This window comes from Nothobranchius furzeri, chromosome 15, assembly GCF_043380555.1.
Source record: "Nothobranchius furzeri strain GRZ-AD chromosome 15, NfurGRZ-RIMD1, whole genome shotgun sequence".
Lineage (NCBI taxonomy): Eukaryota > Metazoa > Chordata > Actinopteri > Cyprinodontiformes > Nothobranchiidae > Nothobranchius > Nothobranchius furzeri.
This window is the reverse complement of record NC_091755.1, coordinates 60,730,428-60,748,983: the sequence shown is the minus strand read 5'-3', so window position 1 is coordinate 60,748,983 and position 18,556 is coordinate 60,730,428. Positions and strand designations below refer to the sequence as shown.

General features: G+C 46.6%; 1 protein-coding gene across 1 annotated transcript; it reads right to left on the bottom strand.

Moving 5' to 3' along the window:
- Positions 1–65: 65 nt before the first annotated feature.
- LOC107391026 (glutathione hydrolase 7) lies at positions 66–9,535 on the bottom strand. The gene is made up of 16 exons (XM_015968059.3): positions 9,129–9,535; positions 8,433–8,868; positions 8,121–8,347; positions 7,876–8,027; positions 7,683–7,800; positions 7,529–7,596; positions 6,982–7,055; positions 6,656–6,849; positions 4,477–4,564; positions 3,939–4,066; positions 3,766–3,854; positions 3,510–3,662; positions 3,309–3,423; positions 3,083–3,220; positions 2,838–2,937; positions 66–1,391 (listed from the first exon to the last, which is right to left on the bottom strand). The coding sequence occupies exons 2-16, from the start codon at positions 8,650–8,652 to the stop codon at positions 1,219–1,221; spliced, it is 2,037 nt and encodes a 678-aa protein (XP_015823545.1). The 5' UTR covers positions 8,653–8,868; positions 9,129–9,535; the 3' UTR covers positions 66–1,218.
- Positions 9,536–18,556: the final 9,021 nt, after the last annotated feature.

Below are 18,556 nucleotides of genomic sequence, written 5' to 3'. Positions count from 1 at the left end.
TTATCTATTTTTCAAATTGTATTAAATGCAAGTATGATGACAAATTGCGGAACACTGCTTATGTGGGTATGTGCAAACATTTTTATTTCACAAATTTGAACAAAACCGATTTTTCCTTCAATTATAAACACAAAATAATCAAACATCAGGTGTGCAAATGTGTGCATTAACAGTACACAAGACAAGACTCTAAGATTAGAAACCTATTTGATCAATTTAGTGTGAGAGAAAAACGTGTTCGATTTTACTTCTATTATTCCGCTTAATTGCACCAAAAACACATGACACCCATCCCGAAGAGTTCCAGGCTGAATATAGATTTTAGGAATAAAAACATCTACAGTCAAACAGTGATGTAAAAATTGATTTTACATTAAACTGTTTTAATTCCCATTCAGAGAACAAGGGTGACCCTCTCTCAAATAATTCTAATGATTTTCAAGAAAAGCAGCAAATAAACCACTAAAACTATATTAAGAATGCAAAAAGAACAGTAACAATATAAGAAATACTTTAAAATCAATAAAACCATCTCAGTAAAAGTAGTAAACCAAGATGTGGAAATCACATTCCTGTTAAACATCTCTGTCTGGGTATGTTATCACCTAACATGTTCTCAAAAAGAAGGTAAAACTCCAGCAGCTGTGCAAGACAACATAATCACAGTTACATGCCACACTACAAGCAAGGGAAGGACAGTTAGACAAAGACAAAGCAAGTCTCTTCACTTGTCATCTAGCAACATCCTTGGTAATATTTGGAATAATTGACAAAAAACATTAAAAAATAAGTTGACTGTTAATGCATGTACTGCACACTATGCATTTTTTTGTACATTTTACATTATTGGTTTATGATTTCATTTATTGCTCAATAATTTACCTCTGAAATTCTGACTAAACAGTGATAGAGAAAATACTCTCAAACATTCCTCTCATAAGTTCAGCAATTACATTATTTCATTTGCAGCTAACTTTAGTGCCACTGCTGGGTGGGCTTTTACTTTGAAAACCTTGTACCGTGTGACTCGAGCAAACAGATGTGAGGTGAACTCACAGAAAGCTAAGTGGATTTTTATTTAAATGGCAGTTTGCTGTGAGATTTTGATGACTGTAGTAGTTTGATCATTTTTATTCCACCTTTTCTTCTTTCACTAGTATCCTACGAGTTTGATCCCTGCTGTAATGTGAGTGAATACTGGAAAAAGTGATGGATGCACTAAGGTGTGTTGGAAATGGTGAGGGCAGAAGCATCAGCACTACGTGGGTCCTTCACTCCAATGATGAGGTCATTGGTTCTCCGTGTGCCTTCCACCAACGAAAGGACACCCATCCTTTCAACTGTGTGTCCTTTGGCCTTCAGCAGCTTCACGTCATCTTCCAAAAACTCAGCTGTAGGGAAACCAAATGAAGAAAAAGGAAGTTGTCAATCTGCGATCAAGAAGCATTGCTTGATTTATCTGTTCGGATTCAAGAACATCCCATTTTCTCCCCTACAGTAGATTATCTGTCTTGTCGCTGCAACACTGACCGCTACTGGAGATCCTTCCTGCCAACAGCCATTGTAATATACAATAACTCTTTGATGACTTGATTATTATTATTATTATTATTATTATTCTGAGCTACTACAGCAATAAATTTCCCTCTGGGATTAATGAAGTATTTTTGAATTTGAATTTGAACAGTCAGATTACTAGTCACAGCAGACAGAGTGGAGTACAGCTGTGTGCCATGGTAGCAATGCTGTACATCGGCGCTTTAGTTTACTGTTAGTTTACTATTTTTCCCATGTCAATAAATTTGATAATAAAAAATAAAAAGATGTGTGTAGGTTGGCAACGTTCCTGTCCCTTTAAGAAGCTGTACCACCTTGACTCGCGTAAAAATGTGACAGCCCCATCTAGCGGACAACTTTTGTTTCTGCGCAAACCTGTAGTTATCATCCATTTATAGTTACTGAGGTGAAATCCTCGACATATCGTGATATTGATTTTAGGCCATATCACCCAGACCTGGTCAGACGGATCCAGGCTGAGGGATTTCCCTAACTTCCCCATCTAATACAACTAGAGTCCAAATGTGATCATTTTTGCATGAAAAAAATTGTTTTATTCAGTCAACATTTTCTGAAACAAACAGCATGTGTGCTGTTATGGAAAATGCAAGTTCGCACCTTGACTTAAATTTTCCATAGCAACACACGTGCCACGTAACGTTCAGGATCAAGCGCTTCCTGACCAAGTAGCAGAAACAGAATCGACCAATTCCACAGTGGATCAGAGTGAAGACCAGGAACAAGAAAGGGTGCAAACTTGCATTTTCCATCAGACTGTTGCTAAGTTAAGACTATTGCGGATGCTGAAAACATCCCACAGCTGATGAGATGAGTGTCAGCAGTTTTTAATCAATGGGTTTTCTCTAAATCATTTAGCTCATGCTGATTTCTTTTTGTTTTCCTTTAAAAGGACGGGTAGTCGCTGCGTCTTCAGTTTGAAGTGGATTGGGCATTAGATCGGTGAAATGGTGAGTCACAGCTTATTAGTAACTTTATACATTTGGACAAGGTAACATTAAAAATGTTCAATTGAGAATAAAGTGACAATATAAACCACATTCATGTAAACAAACTGAGTAGTGGTTAGATTTCATTCACCAGAAAGAGAAACATCGGATTTTTCACACTAAAATCCCTCTGACCGCACGAAAAACTACTTTTATTCACTTGACAAAATTATTTAATTTATGATTAAATAAATAGCTTAGAGCTTATAAATAGTTTTGCAGTGGAACTAAAACATTAAACATGAATCGTAAGGTTAGGTGAGAAAAACTCACCGTCCACCAGGAGGGTGTCGGGCTCCAGCTGTGGGTGGAGTCTCCCAGATGCTAAACTGTCATTCAAGTTTTTATGTGAGGAGAGGACATTCATCAGTACCTGAGGAGGATCCAAAAAGTTTATTTAACATTCCACAGTAAATAGATCAAATGTTATAAATACATTTTTCATAACTTTGACAGGAAAAGTGTGATGATTAAAAATAATCTCTATATCTATTAATTATGCTGGGAGGTAAATAAACCTGTGTGATGCCACTGAGAGCTTTCTCGCCGTTGGATGATCCAACTCCTACGTATGTGCCACAAAAGCCCACAGCTGGCCTCACAGCTGTGGGCATCAGGAAGGACATGGGGCGTTTCCCAGCCTGAGGAGTGTTGTGCTGCAGGAGAGAATAAAAATAATATGGGTACCACCACAATGAGCTAAAACAAAGCAAATGACTGAAGCAAAGATTAAGGCTTTGTTACTGGGTTAGCGGATGCATTCTTTGTTTTATTAGGCCAGGAGAAGTCCAGGATCTGGCTGTTCAAAAGAATTCCAGAAGGAGTCACTATCCCACTGCCAAATGGTTTGTTCAATGAGCTAAAACAAACAAAAGGGCAAACGTGGTATTTTAAAACATTTTATCTGCAAATCTATTAAAACAAGATGCAGCAAATTTAAAATACCTCACGACTGACACGATGTGATCGTCTGGACCCATGACCATGACCTGGGCAGCTGCTGACCCATCCTCCAAGGTAAAAGATGTAGTGTAATGGCTGACAGGGAATGTCTGAGAGTCACTGATCTTCTGGCGCAGCTGGGAAGCCTGTGATTTACTAGGAAATGGCGATACCAAAAGGCAAGTTTAGATGAATGAAACAGATCTATCCTACTTAATATGATAAAGAGCTGCTTATTGGAAAATGGAGCGACATCCACCTCAGCATGTTGGCCACCGTCTCTGCGACTGATGGGTCATAAGTAGGGTCTCCCAGCCTACTAGCCAGGCCCAACGCTATCTTCACAGCCTGCCAGCATTTGGTAAAATGAATAAAGAGAGATGATTATGCCCACATTTATTTGTGTATAAGTTAAAACCCTTGTCTTGTTACCTCTGCAATCCAGTGGTAGGTGTCCTTTCTGGGCATCTGGCTGCTGATGTTGTAGCCTTCAAGGATGTTGAGTGCAGTGATCAACGCGATGCCTGCATGTGGAGCTGGAGCGGCCATAACATGATATCCTTAAACAAAAATGTATTTTTAAAAACAATGTAGGAGATTACAAATGACATTGAAGAAGGTTACAAAATTAGCTTTGGCATGCCATCGTTATCCAGACTAAATGCACCTAGAAGCTGGCCAAAAAGTAGGTTATAAATGCAAAAATATGCAAAACAAACAACCAAAACACAATCTACAGAAATGTCAGAAGACATGAATGAGTTTAATTAAACAACTTAAGAAGGAAATTAATTTAAATAAATACTTCAAACGGTTGTGATATGCATTTATTTAGCTAGCATAAGCTAAATGTATCCAGGTACGAGCCGTTTCCCAAACGCCAGAGCTATAGCTGTTGGGTAAAAATGTCCTGGAAGCCTGGGAGGTTAGATCCATGTGAAGCAGATGTTGATAATTACTGATCAGATACCCTGATAGGTGACTTCTGCAGGCTTCTGTAGGACGGTGCTGTAGTTTCCAAAGTCATCCTCTGTCAGAACACCGCCTCTTGCTTGCACCTGTAGAAAATTTGTAATTACTATGTTCAGATTGACCTATTTATGCCTCAGAAAACATTTTATCCTTGAAACAAGAAAACAGTATTAAGTCTGAGTAAATCATAACATTTCAGTAATACCCCTTAGGAACACGGTGCAACCAGTGTTAGCATAAAACACGTCATTACCTGTGGGCTACCATGATCCCTTCTCACACACCGTTTAGTGGCTTTGACAGGAAAACTAACCTGACAGCAGCTTAGAGCCAGAACAGTGTGTCCTTACAAACAGGAACTAAGCGTCATTGCTTTTATTCCTCTTCCTTATTTACGGGTGTGTCTACCGTCTCTGTGGATGTGCAGTATCAGTATTCCAGCACTTCATTTAGCTCCTGCAAGCTAAAAGCTATTTCTGCTGTCATTTTGATGTCCGTGCAGAGAGAGGAATCATCTTTTCTCTGCATCACAGCTGCATTTCTCTCAAGGACAAAGTCCACAACGGTTTTATTACTGTTGTAACGGAACGGAATGACTCTTATTTTTCCCTTCTTTGCTCAAGACTATTCTGTATGATAGTCTCAAGGTCTCATGCATTCCTTCTAACCTGCTTATTTCCAGCTCAGCAGAAGAACGAAGAATTAACTCTTTTCTTTGAATTAATCAAAGAACTCTATTTTAATAAAGCTAATCCATCAAAGTGTTAGTCAATAAATAAGATGTGACCGATCTGTGAAGTCAAAATATTAATTACCTTATTATGATCCTTTAGAATATAATAATTAATATGACTTGAAGGGTTCCAACAGGACTCATTTCACGTAGCGTTAAAAAGACGTAACACATTACTTTCACTGATCCAATCAGAATCTTACAGATCTGACGGAGGCGTGGTTCTGATGGTGTTTGCTAATTTTCATTCGACAATAAACCATAACATCCGAAGTATAAAACTATGCCACGTCAGCTCTAACGCCAGTTCAAAGCGTTCCAGAGAAAGTGACAGAGTGGCCAATCCTGATCTAAACTCTTTAACCAAAAAGAACGAACGACAAGCTGAAAAATCCAGTCGCTATTCCAACAGCAGCAACAGTTCCTTTCAGAACAAAAGCTCAACCATCCAGACGCCAATAACTTGTCGTGCACCCGCAAGTAACTCAAAGACGGGTCTGATCGGAACCGCGGCTTTTCCTACCGGCTCGTGGACCTCGATATTCCTGATCTACAGAGGACTTCCACGAAGGGTAGGTAGACCGACATGATGTTGTCTCATGTGTTTCTGAACCTCCTAAGCAAAGCTTAATGCGAAAACAACAACTTCAGTTCCCGTCAGAACAATCGCTTCTTCGGATTTGCTGGTTCTGATTTAACATCACACGTCACCCATCCACCGTCTCATCCATTTTAGTTACACCATACATTTAGTTTTAAAGTCAGTCTAGTTTAATTTGTTAGTAATAAAATTCTTAACTTTTAAACTTGACTCTCTCTCTTCTGTTGTCTCAGTGAACACGTAGCGGTTTTCTAATCCCTGCATTAAAAAGATCCAATCTTCTGGTTTAAATAACCCACTGACCCGTAAGGTGGATTTCATATTTCCTATGGAATCCCAAGCCTTATGGCTCATTAAATAACTGTAATCTATTTCATTACACTGTAAATAAAAGCTTCACACATCATTTCTGCTCATCCAACAGCTAGAGATTAGGGCAAGTACCTGATGATACGGTGTAAATCACAAATCAGGTAAGACGATTCGATATATACTGCGATATTAAAAGCTAGACATTTTTATGCAATCCACCGACAAGAAAAAACCCCGCAAATAAACAAAATGTAATTTAAATGTTTCAAATTGTATTTAATCAAACAGTACTTCAAATTTGGAATATGATTCCTGCCTAAATAACAGAATAATGAATATATATTGTGTCTAACAATAATCCTGGCATTTATAACATATTCCAGTGATAACTGTTGACCCTCCCAAAAATATAACAGCTAAGCTAAAACTAGATTTTGTGTGTGCATGGTAGTAGTGACTCAGATTGGAGAGACTGTGCAGAATTCATGTCTACTTAATAAATTAGAGTAAAAAAAAAACAGTTTTCCTTACAGCAGACACCATTTCCTGCACCAGATTCCCGCTGTAAAACTCGTTTATCCCTTTAGCTGCGACAGCGTCCAAAATGACAGCTAAGTCGTCACGCTGGGTGAAGAATCCAGGGAGAGGGGCCTGACCTTTAAGCAAAAACAATCCCCGAAAAGCCTCGGACATGTTTTGGTTCATGACTTCAGACAGAGCTTCAGCTGAGGAGAAACAGGGGAGGGGATCAGATGGAAGCAGCGTGGGAGAAAAGGCTGTGATAGTTTCACCATCATGGGTGAGATTAATAATGGAGACTTAGCCCAGTCCCAGACAAAATAATAATATATAATTACCTAAGTCATGAGTAACATTAAATCCATTTCTGGCCACATTGGCTGCCATGGAAACCACGTCCTTCCATGGTAACCTGGAGTAACAGAGATGGTGTGAATCTCTCTTGGTTAAAATGTAAAATAAAAGAAAAATTGTAAAAACTGAATTAATTTTCTACCATTTTTTACCAAAAACAAGTTATTCTAGTGCTGTAAACCGATCTCTGAACAACTAAGGCAGCTGGAACATGATAATAACACAGCATTTAAGTAATTATAGTCTAACGACAGGAACAACAACGTTTCCTCTGACAACCTGTGATACGTTCATGTTGGTTTCTCTTTCACATACTTTTAAAAATCTGGTTTAATTAGTGTGATTTTGCTTTTCTTCCCTTGAAAGATAGAAAAACAAGGAAAAATCTACTTAAAGGAATTTTGATTTAAAAGTGAGTGGCTAAATGAAGTTGAAAATGATACAAGGATATAGAATTACCAAATTCTTGGGCTGTAGCTGCATCTATTAGTAACACAGAGACAGATTATAGAGCATTATAAAAACGAGTACCTGCCATAAAGCTGCTGTGCCTGATGCATCCCACTGAGCATGCCTGGAACTCCCACCAGAAGGCCTGACTGAAACATCACGAATAAGAAGGAACAGTTTCACCACTGACTTGTAGCAACCTTTTATGAACAGACTAAAGATAAATAATCTTTACATTAAAGTCGAGGTTTGTGAGCAGCATGTCCTCATGGAGAGCAGACGGCGCCGTCTCTCTAAAGTCGATGACTCTCGTCTCATTCTTACGGATGTCATGCACCAGCATGACGCCACCGCTAAACAGCATCCAAGACAACTTTAAAACAAATCTGAGCTTTTTCAGCAGCTATGAACGTGTCCTCTTCACTCACCCCCCTATGCCGGATGTGTGAGGGTGGATGATTCCTAAACAGAGAGCAGCAGCGATGGCAGCATCGACGCTGGACCCCTGCTTCCCCAGAACATCAAAACCAAGAGACGTACACTGAGCCACATCTGTCACCACCGCACCCTGGTTGAAGATCTTAAGTACACACAGAAAAGAACTCCTTTATTATAAAACTAGTTTTGACATTATTTTTAAATAGAAGTTAAACTGTTTCATCATTTGCATTACCTGCGGATCACCAAAGTAGATCTGCATGATGAGAGCTACAGTGACACCTGTAGCGAAGGTGAGACAGGCTGTCATTATGACCGTCATTCCATCTCGCTGACAGGCGCAGTCCTCTTTGAAGGGGTCCATGTTGGTTTCCCTTAGGGACGCAACATCCTGGCTGGCCAAGTCTGAAGCTGAGGATGGGAGACGCTGGAGGCGAACGGACCTCAAAAACAGATCTGGGTCTAAGGATGTATGGGACAACAAACACAAAAATCGACTAATCCACAAACTTCACCCAATAATAAATTAAGACGTCACTAGCATCACCTGTATCCTGCTCACTGAGGACATTGTCTTCATCTCTTCGAGATTTCAGCACGTTTTCTGCAGACGTAGTGTCATCCTCTGGAAGTCTGGGGAAGCTGGTGATGCTCATGTAGTCCACTGGCGAATAGGCGCTTCCCAGGGTGGTCTCTGCATTCGCATCTTTGTCCACCACACTTCCACTCGGGTATCCCACCACGCTTTCCTGAGCAGGGTTGTGCATCCTGATCCTGCAGCAATCACACTGATGTTCAAATCCTTGTGATGCTGTGGCCCTGGCTGTTTATCTCAGCCTCCAGATCCTTTTATAGAACAATTCTCCTGCTGGGATTTGAGGTTTCATGCTTGGCTCCTCTGAGATCACTGCAGCGGTTTGGGAAATGCTCTAAAGGGGCCAGAGACGGATGTGTATCTCTGATGATGGAGCATTTTCATCCACCTGCAGAGGAGAACAGACCATTCACAGGCTACACTTGCTCTTAGGCTAGGAGAGCCCACACAGCCTAAAAGAAACCCTGACGCCTTGTTCCGTCTAACAACACATTGGTTTGTTATTGTTACAAACAAGAGAGTATTACGTTAACACCCAGAGAAACAAGCTGCTAATTTCCTGTTTACATTCACTGCGCTGCTACTAGCTAACGCACACGGACAATTAATCGGTTTTTAAAAGCTTAAATCCGTGACAGTGCAACTCACGGTTGTGACGTCCACGCCGTCGAACAAAATCACTCCCGTTCGGTGTTGTGGTGGTTTTAGAGAGAGAAGCAGAGATGAAGAGACGGAGAGACATCAGCGCCACGGCTCTCTGAAGTTAGCTTAAGATTCTCCCAAAGGGCTTCACGCATCAAGCGTATCAAGCAGCCCTTAGGACAACAGCTCAAATGTCACCACATTGTTGTAAAAACAAGTTTAAGTATATGTACACGTCAGCTTGATCTAGTTTGGTTCTTAATGTACGCATAACCCCAATGGCTGAATTAAACGTAAACCTACTTCATCTTGAAAAGCCAGAAAAAAATTCTGTTTAGTTTAAAATAAAAAAAAGGAAAACAATCTCTTTCTTTATTGTTACAATAACCAGTGAGAAAACAACCCCTCAAGGCATTTCTGTCTTTCTCTCCTCGTTTTCTAAGAAATGCTGAACTGGAAGAGGTGGATAAGCAGGTGTGACAGGTGCAGAAACCAGGTCCTGCCCCTCCCCTTGAGCCTCGTTGTTTCATCCTACTGAAAGCTGGGGGAGACTTCAGATGTCTCAGGTGTTGAAGATTTTCTCAGTTTTTCTCTTGAACATGATCAAATCCAAAGAATATGCAGTTGTTTTCCAGCTTATTAAGTTGTTATAGTTTTTATTATATTTTGCTGGCTTGCTCTGTAAACTAATCTAAAAGTTCAACACAGATTCTGCCACAGATAGTATTTACTCTTCGTTACCACACCCGTCTAGGCAGATTTACCGCTTCTCTTTGATAATTACACTAATCTTTCCACAAGTATTCACTGTGCTGTGTCAAAAACTTAAAGGCAGTTTGGGTACACCTTTGTTTCCAAAGATCCAGATTTTCATGTAATCTTTATCAGTCCTTCAGACATTTTTGTCCAGTTTTGTACTTGACTACAACATGTTTTGCATTTTATTCTCAAAAAAGAAAGCAAAAACAACAGGACTGAAAATAAATGAAAAAGCAGCCAAATTTCCCCAAAAAAACTTCTAATGGTCTGAATATCATAATAAACCCGGGCTCTTTGGATGAAAATGAGCAAAAAGTTAGTTAAAACTTTTATATTGGAGCAGGTGGAGGGAGACTAGGGGTTTTAGCACACCTCTGTTGTTGCTTGGCTTCCTGGGGCTGGAGGCTAGGAGGGAGATCTGGCCGTCTGGTTGGGGTCTGGGGTGGTGGGTTGTTGTGCTCAGTGTTGGGCGGGGGAGCCTGCTCATCAGCACCCCAGCAGAAAGGGTCAAACTCTGGTTACCGGTGATGGTTGTACCCAATGTGCAGCAGTACCGGGACCAGAGTGAATAGGGTGTGTATGGGGAGCATGAGTGGGTGTCCGGTGTGCATTTTTTGTTAGTCTTGGGTTGTATGTGAATGTGTGAGCATGAGGGAGGGAGTGTGTGACTGTGTTTGTGTATGACTGTATATGTCAGGTGGGGCCTTTGACTCCTCCCCTCTCCTGGAACTTCTTTTGATGATATAGATCTTCGTCCCCCCTCCCCCTGCCACACCTGGTGTGAGGGGTTGTGCCTTGGTCTGCCTGAGTGTTCGTGGCAACCGGGTCAGGGGGTTTAAGATTTTGGCATCTGCCTGATCAATCCCGGTGATTGCCTGGTGGGGTCTGGGTCGCTGGGCTCTGCTGGGTCCCCGGCGGGGGTGGTCGCCCCTGGGTCCCGGGTCGCTGGGTCCCGGGCTCGGCCGGCTAGGGGGTGGGAGGCTGCGGGCGGGCCTGTGGGCTTGCCGCTGATGTTTCCCGGGACTGTGCCGGCTGCTGGTTGTGGTCCCCCGGGGCGATCCTCTGTGCCTCTCGAGTGGGGCGGGGGCCTTTCTGGTTGCAGTCTCCTTGGGGTTCCTGTGTTCTGGGGCAGAGCCTGGATCTCTGGGACTCGGAGCTCCCCCCGTCTCCTGCGCATCTTTAGGGGCGGATCTGTGGTCCCTCATGCTTTCTGTTGGATGCTCCTATAGATAAACCTTACATAAACAAGCGCGTGTACACACACAGGTGCTCACCTGGTGCTCTCATAAGTATGGGCTTGGGCATGTTCAACACAGGTCTTAAGACTATGGTGGGCACTTAATGCGTTGTGATTTATTATCGTGATTCTTCAGTTAAGCAATGTTGATTATATATTTCTTCATCAAGTTGACGCAGTGATAGCTTGATCTTGTTGTATTGTTGTTGTGTCCCTTTTTTTGTTCTTTTGCTTTTTTTTTTGTCTTTTTCTGCAGGTTTAGAAGCAGACTCTTGCTCATTATTGTTCATTTTTGTGGAACCCCCCCTCTCCCCACCTTTTCTTTTCCTTTCTCTTTCACCTCTGTCTCAGAATTACAAAGCATTCAAAAACAATAACAATAAAGTTTTAAGTATCAGGTGTGACATTAAAAGCAGAAGCTTTGATGCTCCACCTGAGAGTAAATCTGCAAGGCTTGTTACCAGCATTCAGGCATCATTTCTGTTTGCTTCACAGCCAGACAGGACACGGTAAAAAAAAATAAAAAAAAAATAAAAAAAAAACTTTTATACAGTGCTTTGGATAGCAGAGGGGTGTGACACAAGGAGGTAGTTTGGATTAAGCCCTCTAAAATATAGTAAAGTTCATAAAAAGTGATAATCTCATTATTAAAGAAATTTGTGTTAATGATGGATCTAAAATTTAGAAATGCAAAGTTTAAAAAAATCACAAAAATGTAAAGAAATGGTAGATTTTCTTTTTTTTTTTTTACCATGTCCTGTCTGGCTGTGAAGCAAACAGCCATTCCTCCCCATCCCCGCATATTTTCTCCTCCTGCTCCCTCACATCACCACACAAACATGCACATAGGACCTTGGGGGGTGGACAAGTCAGGGAGTGCGGTATGGACTCCATTTCCGCATTCCTGTGGCAACCTGCCCCCCAATTTTATTTGCACCTTATACACTTCCACCGAAGACATTCCACGCAAACACACACTTAGGGCCTTGGGAGTGAGCACATTCAACGGCACTTGGCAGGGGGATTTCTCAGCCTCCTCCCGAGTGCCGGTGCCCACTTCCAATTTTAAACTGCACTTAGACACAGAGGTCTGTGGGTGCAAGTGGGGTGGTGCGGTGGCATCAGCTGGCATAGGTCGGACAATGCAAGCACTGCCCGCTCACCACAGCCATTGAATACACCTCATCAACACACAACACTATATTGGAGCAGGCGGAGGGAGACTAGGGGTCTTAGCACACCTCTGATGTTGCTTGGCTTCCTGGGGCTGGAGGCTAGGAGGGAGATTTGGCCGTCTGGTTGGGGTCTGGGGTGGTGGGTTGTTGTGCTCAGTGTTGGGCGGGGGAGCCTGCTCATCAGCACCCCAGCAGAAAGGGTCAAACTCTGGTTACCGGTGATGGCTGTACCCAATGTGCAGCAGAACCGGGACCAGAGTGAATAGGGTGTGTATGGGGAGCATGAGTGGGTGTCCGGCGTGCATTTTTTGTAAGTCTTGGGTTGTATGTGAATGTGTGAGCATGAGGGAAGGAGTGTGTGATTGTGTTTGTGTATGACTGTATATGTCAGGTGGGGCCTTTGACTCCTCCCCTCTCCTGGAACTTCTTTTGATGATATAGATCTTCGTCCCCCCTCCCCCTGCCACACCTGGTGTGAGGGGTTGTGCCTTGGTCTGCCTGAGTGTTCGTGGCAACCGGGTCAGGGGGTTTAAGATTTTGGCATCTGCCTGATCAATCCCGGTGGCTGCCTGGTGGGGTCTGGGTCCCTGGGCTCTGCTGGGTCCCCGGCGGGGGTGGTCGCCCCTGGGTCCGGGGTTGCTGGGTCCCGGGCTCGGCCGGCTAGGGGGTGGGAGGCTGCAGGCGGGCCTGTGGGCTTGCCGCTGATGTCTCCCGGGACTCTGCCGGCTGCTGGTTGTGGCCCCCAGGGGCGATCCTCTGTGCCTCTCGAGGGGGGTGGGGGCCTTTCTGGTTGCAGTCTCCTTGGTGTACCTGTGTTCTGGGGCAGCGCCTGGATCTCTGGGACTTGGAGCTCCCCCCCCCCCCCCGTCTCCTGCGCATCTTTAGGGGCGGATCTGTGGTCCCTCACGCTCTCTGTTGGACGCTCCTATAGATAAACCTTACATAAACAAGCGCGTGTACACACACAGGTGCTCACATGGTGCTCTCGAAAGTATGGGCTTGGGCATGTTCAACACAGGTCTTAAGACTATGGTGGGCACTTAATGCACTGTGATTTATTATCGTGATTCTTCAGTTAAGCAATGTTGATTATATATTTCTTCATCAAGTTGACGCAGTGATAGCTAGATCTTGTTGTATTGTTGTTGTGTCCCTTTTTTTTGTTTGTTGTTTTGCTTTTTTTGTCTTTTGCTGCAGGTCTAGAAGCAGACTCTTGTTCATTATTGTTTATTTTTGTGGAACCCCCCCCCCCCCCCCCCACACACACACACACCTTTTCTTTTCCTTTCTCATTCACCTCTGTCTCCGTGTCTGGTCGGAATTACAAAGCATTCAAAAACAATAACAATAAAGTTTTAAGTATCAGGTGTGACATTAAAAGCAGACGCTTTGATGCTCCACCTGAGAGTAAATCTGTAAGTCTTGTTACCAGCATTCAGACATCAATTCTGTTAGCTTCACAGCCAGACAGGACACGGTAAAAAAAAAAAAAAAACTTTTATACAGTGCTTTGGATAGAAGAAGGGTGTGACACAAGGAGGTAGTTTGGATTAAGCCCTCTAAAATATAGTAAAGTTCATAAAAAGTGATAATCTCATTATTAAAGAAAATTGTGTTAAAATTTAAAAATGCAAAGTTTAAAAAAATCACAAAAATGTAAAGAAATGGTAGATTTTCTTTTTTTTTTTTTTACCATGTCCTGTCTGGCTGTGAAGCAAACAGCCATTCCTCCCCATCCCCGCATATTTTTCTCCTCCTGCTCCCTCACATCAACACACAAACATGCACATAGGACCTTGGGGGGTGGACAAGTCAGGGAGTGCGGTATGGACTCCATTTCCGCATTCCTGTGGCAACCTGCCCCCCAATTTTATTTGCACCTTATACACTTCCACCGAAGACATTCCACGCAAACACACACTTAGGGCCTTGGGAGTGAGCACATTCAACGGCACTTGGCAGGGGGATTTCTCAGCCTCCTCCCGAGTGCCGGTGTCCACTTCCAATTTTAAACTGCACTTAGACACAGAGGTCTGTGGGTGCAAGTGGGGTGGTGCGGTGGCATCAGCTGGCATAGGCCGGACAATGCCCGCACTGCCCGCTCACCACAGCCATTGAATACACCTCATCAACACACAACACTATATTGGAGCAGGCGGAGGGAGACTAGGGGTCTTAGCACACCTCAGTTGTTGCTTGGCTTCCTGGGGCTGGAGGCTAGGAGGGAGATCTGGCCGTCTGGTTGGGGTCTGGGGTGGTGGGTTGCTGTGCTCGGCGTTGGGTGGGGGAGCCTGCTCATCAGCACCCCAGCAGAAAGGGTCAAACTCTGGTTACCGGTGATGGTTGTACCCAATGTGCAGCAGTACCGGGACCAGAGTGAATAGGGTGTGTATGGGGAGCATGAGTGGGTGTCCGGTGTGCACTTTTGTAAGTCTTGGGTTGCATATGTATGCGTGAGTATGAGGGAGAGAGTGTGTGACTGTGTTTGTGTATGACTGTATAGGTCAGGTGGGGCCTTTGACTCCTCTCTTCTCCTGGGACTTCTTTTTATGATATAGATGTTCGTCTCCCCTCCCCCTGCCATACCTGGTGTGGGGTGTGGTGCCTTGGTCTGCCTGAGTGTTCGTGGCAACCGGGTCAGGGGGTTTAAGATCTTTGGCGCCTGCCTGGTCGATCCCGGTGGCTGCCTGGTGGGGTCTGGGTCCCTGGGCTCTGCTGGGTCCCCGGCGGGGGTGGTCGCCCCTGGGTCCCGGGTCGCTGGGTCCCGGGCTTGGCCGGCTAGGGGGTGGGAGGCTTCGGGCGGGCCTGGGGGCTTGCCGCTGATATCTCCAGAGACTCTGCCGGCTGCTGGTTGTGGCCCCCCGGGGCGATCCTCTGTGCCTCTCGAGTGGGGCGGGGGCCTTTCTGGTTGCAGTCTCCTTGGGGTTCCTGTGTTCTGGGGCAGCGCTTGGATCTCTGGGACTCGGAGCTCCCCCGTCTCCTACGCATCTTTGGGGGGCGGATCTGTGGTCCCTCATACTCTCGATTGGACGCTCCTATAGAGAAACCTTACATAAACAAGCGCGTGTACACACACAGGTGCTCACATGGTGCTCTCAGAAAGACATTTGTTCCACCCAGCAGCGAAATGGGGGCAGAGGCACGACTCCTAAAACTCCGTCAGAAGGAGCGCTCTGTGTGCGCATATGCGTCGGAGTTCCGCACCATCTCCGCCAAGCTGCACTGGGATGACTCTGCCCTTCGAGCCATCTTCTTGGAGGGACTGGCAACCTACATCCGGGATGAGATGGCGGGAAAGGAGCTGCCCCAGACCCTGGATGAAGTGGTGGATCTGGCGTTGCGCATAGATCAGCGGGTTTTGGTTCGGCCCAAGCCCCTCATTCACCCATCCAGGGCGCCTGGACCTTTTCCTCGTCCTCCCACGCCTTCTCCCGGACCCGTTGCTACTGAGGAGCCCATGCAACTGGGCCACCTTCCTCCAGAGGAGAGACAGTGACGGTGGCGCGAGGGTCTCTGCGCCTATTGTGGCTCCTCCGACCACAGACGCATGAACTGCCCACTCCGTTCGGGAAACGAAGGAACCCACTGAGTCTCGGGGTCGCTCAGCCTGGGTTGCCTCCAGCCCCTGCCCTTTCCAATCGGCTCCTTCTGCACGTCACCCTCCTATACGGCGAGACCTCGCTCCAGATGCACGCGCTGGTGGACTTGGGTGCCGCTGACAATTTTATGGATGTGGACCTGGCTAAACGCCTACTGATCCCCACTACCCCCTTGGAGAGGGTTGTACCAGTGACTACGGTGGACGGCAGGCCCCTCCAGCCTTACCCTGTCCAAAGCCGAACGCAGTCCCTCCAGATGACAGTCCAGGGCCACCGGGAAATCCTTCATTTCCTGATCATCCGTGCTCCCTCCTCTCCTCTGATCCTGGGGTTTCCCTGGCTCTGCCTCCACGACCCACGGATCTCCTGGTCTCAAGCTCGCCTTCTAGAATGGGGGGCCCATTGCCGGACCCACCTCTCTCCTCCTCCACCCCGACCTGACTGCCCGGAGAGTGGCTCCGGTTCCGCACCGCCCAATCTACCACTGCCCTATCGGGACCTGGCCGTGGTGTTCGATAAGCAGCGAGCCACCGCGCTGCCGTCTCACCGTCCATACGACATGGAGATCAAGCTCCAGCCAGGGACCAGTCCACCCCGGGGGCGCCTTTTTTCTCTCTCTCCTGCTGAGTCCAGAGCTATGGAGGACTATATCGACCAGGCCCTCCAGCAGGGTTTCATCCGACCCTCGTCGTCCCCAGGTGCCGCAGGCTTCTTCTTTGTGAGGAAAAAGGAGGGTGGTCTCCATCCCTGTATAGACTACAGAGGACTGAACAAGATCACAGTCAGAGATCGCCATCCTCTGCCACTCCTCACGTCCGCCCTGGATGCCATCTCCCAGGCGCGGATTTTCACCAAGCTGGACCTCCGGAGCGCCTACAACCTGGTCCGTATCAAAGCTGGAGATGAGTGGAAGACGGCGTTCATCACCCCCACCGGTCACTGGGAGTACCAGGTCATGCCCTTCGGACTGTGCAATAGCCCCGCCGTTTTCCAACGCTTCATCAATGATGTCCTCCGTGACATGTTGGGACGGTGGGTGTTTGCCTACCTGTATGACATCCTATCTACTCCCAGTCAGAGGCCGAACACCACCACCATGTTCGCGCTGTCCTGACCCGGCTTCTGGACAAAAACCTGTTCTGTAAGCCCGAGAAGTGCTCCTTCCACCAGCGGTCCGTTTCATTCCTGGGCTACCTGATTTCGGATCAAGGTCTGACTATGGACCCTCAGAAAGTCCAGGCGGTGAAGGACTGGCCCCTACCAACCAGCCTGAAGCAACTGCAGAGTTTTCTGGGTTTCTTCAACTTTTACCGTCGATTTATCAAAGACTTTAGCACCATTGTAGCACCTCTCACCTCTCTCACCCGACCAAGCCCACCTGGTCAACCGTTCCGGCTCACCCCAGAGGCCGTTCGGGTCTTCCACTACCTAGTCACTCGTTTCACATCGGCTCCTATCCTGCGCCATCCGGATCAGGCAGTCCCTTTTGTGGTCGAGGTCGACGCCTCGGATGTCGGCGCCGGCGCCATCCTGTCCCAAGGCGGCCCAGATGACAGGCTACATCCCTGCGCCTACTTCTCCAGGAAGTTTTCCACCACCCAGCAGAAGTACGGCGTAGGGGATCGCGAGCTGCTGGCCATAAAATGGGCGTTGGAGGAATGGAGGCAGTGGCTTCTAGGCACCACTAAGCCGTTCACCATCTGGACTGACCACCAGAACCTAACCCACATACGGTCCGCCAAGCAGCTAAATCCTCGCCAGGCTCGCTGGGCCCTCTTCTTCGAACCCTACGAGTTCCATCTCGCCTATCGCCCCGGGACAAAGAACCAGAAGGCGGACGCCCTCTCCCACCAGTTCACACATTCAGCGCCCACGTCTGAGCCGGCACCCATCCTCCCGGAGCATCGTTTCGTGGCCCACCTTGGGTGGCCATTGGAGGAGGCCATCCAAAACGCCCTCCGGGATGACCCAGCGCCGCCAGAGACCCCCGCCGGTCGGCTCTACGTCCCCACGGCCTGTCGCAGTGAGGCGTTGGCCTGGGCCCACTCATCACGCCGGTCTGGTCACGCGGGCTTCTCTCGGACTCTCAAGTTCCTGAAACGGGCTCTCTGGTGGCCACGTATGGAGAGGGACGTTAAGGAATTCACGAGCGCCTGTGACGTCTGCGCCCGCTCTAAGGCATCCACCCAGGCTCCAGTTGGCACCATCAGACCTCTTCCGGTGCCCAGCCGCCCCTGGTCCCATGTGGGGCTGGACTTCGTCACAGGTCTCCCGCCGGTCAACGACCTCAACACCATCCTGACGGTCACTGACTGGTTTTCCAAGGCTGTTCACTTCATCGCCCTCCCGGGCTTCCCCTCGGCCCGATGCACTGCTGAACTGTTTCTGGAGAACGTGGTGCGTCTCCACGGGTTCCCGGTCGACGTGGTCTCAGATCGTGGCCCCAGTTCACGGCCCGTTTCTGGAAGGCCTTCTGCCATCTAGTGGGAGCTTCTGTCAGTCTGTCTTCGGGCTATCACCCACAGACCAACGTTCAATCGGAGCGGGCGAACCAACAGTTGGGCCGGTACCTCCGCTGCTTTGTCTCGGCCCAGCCTTCGCAGTGGCCTAAGTACCTCCTCTGGGCGGAACTGTCTCATAATCTCCACACCTCCTCGGCCACTC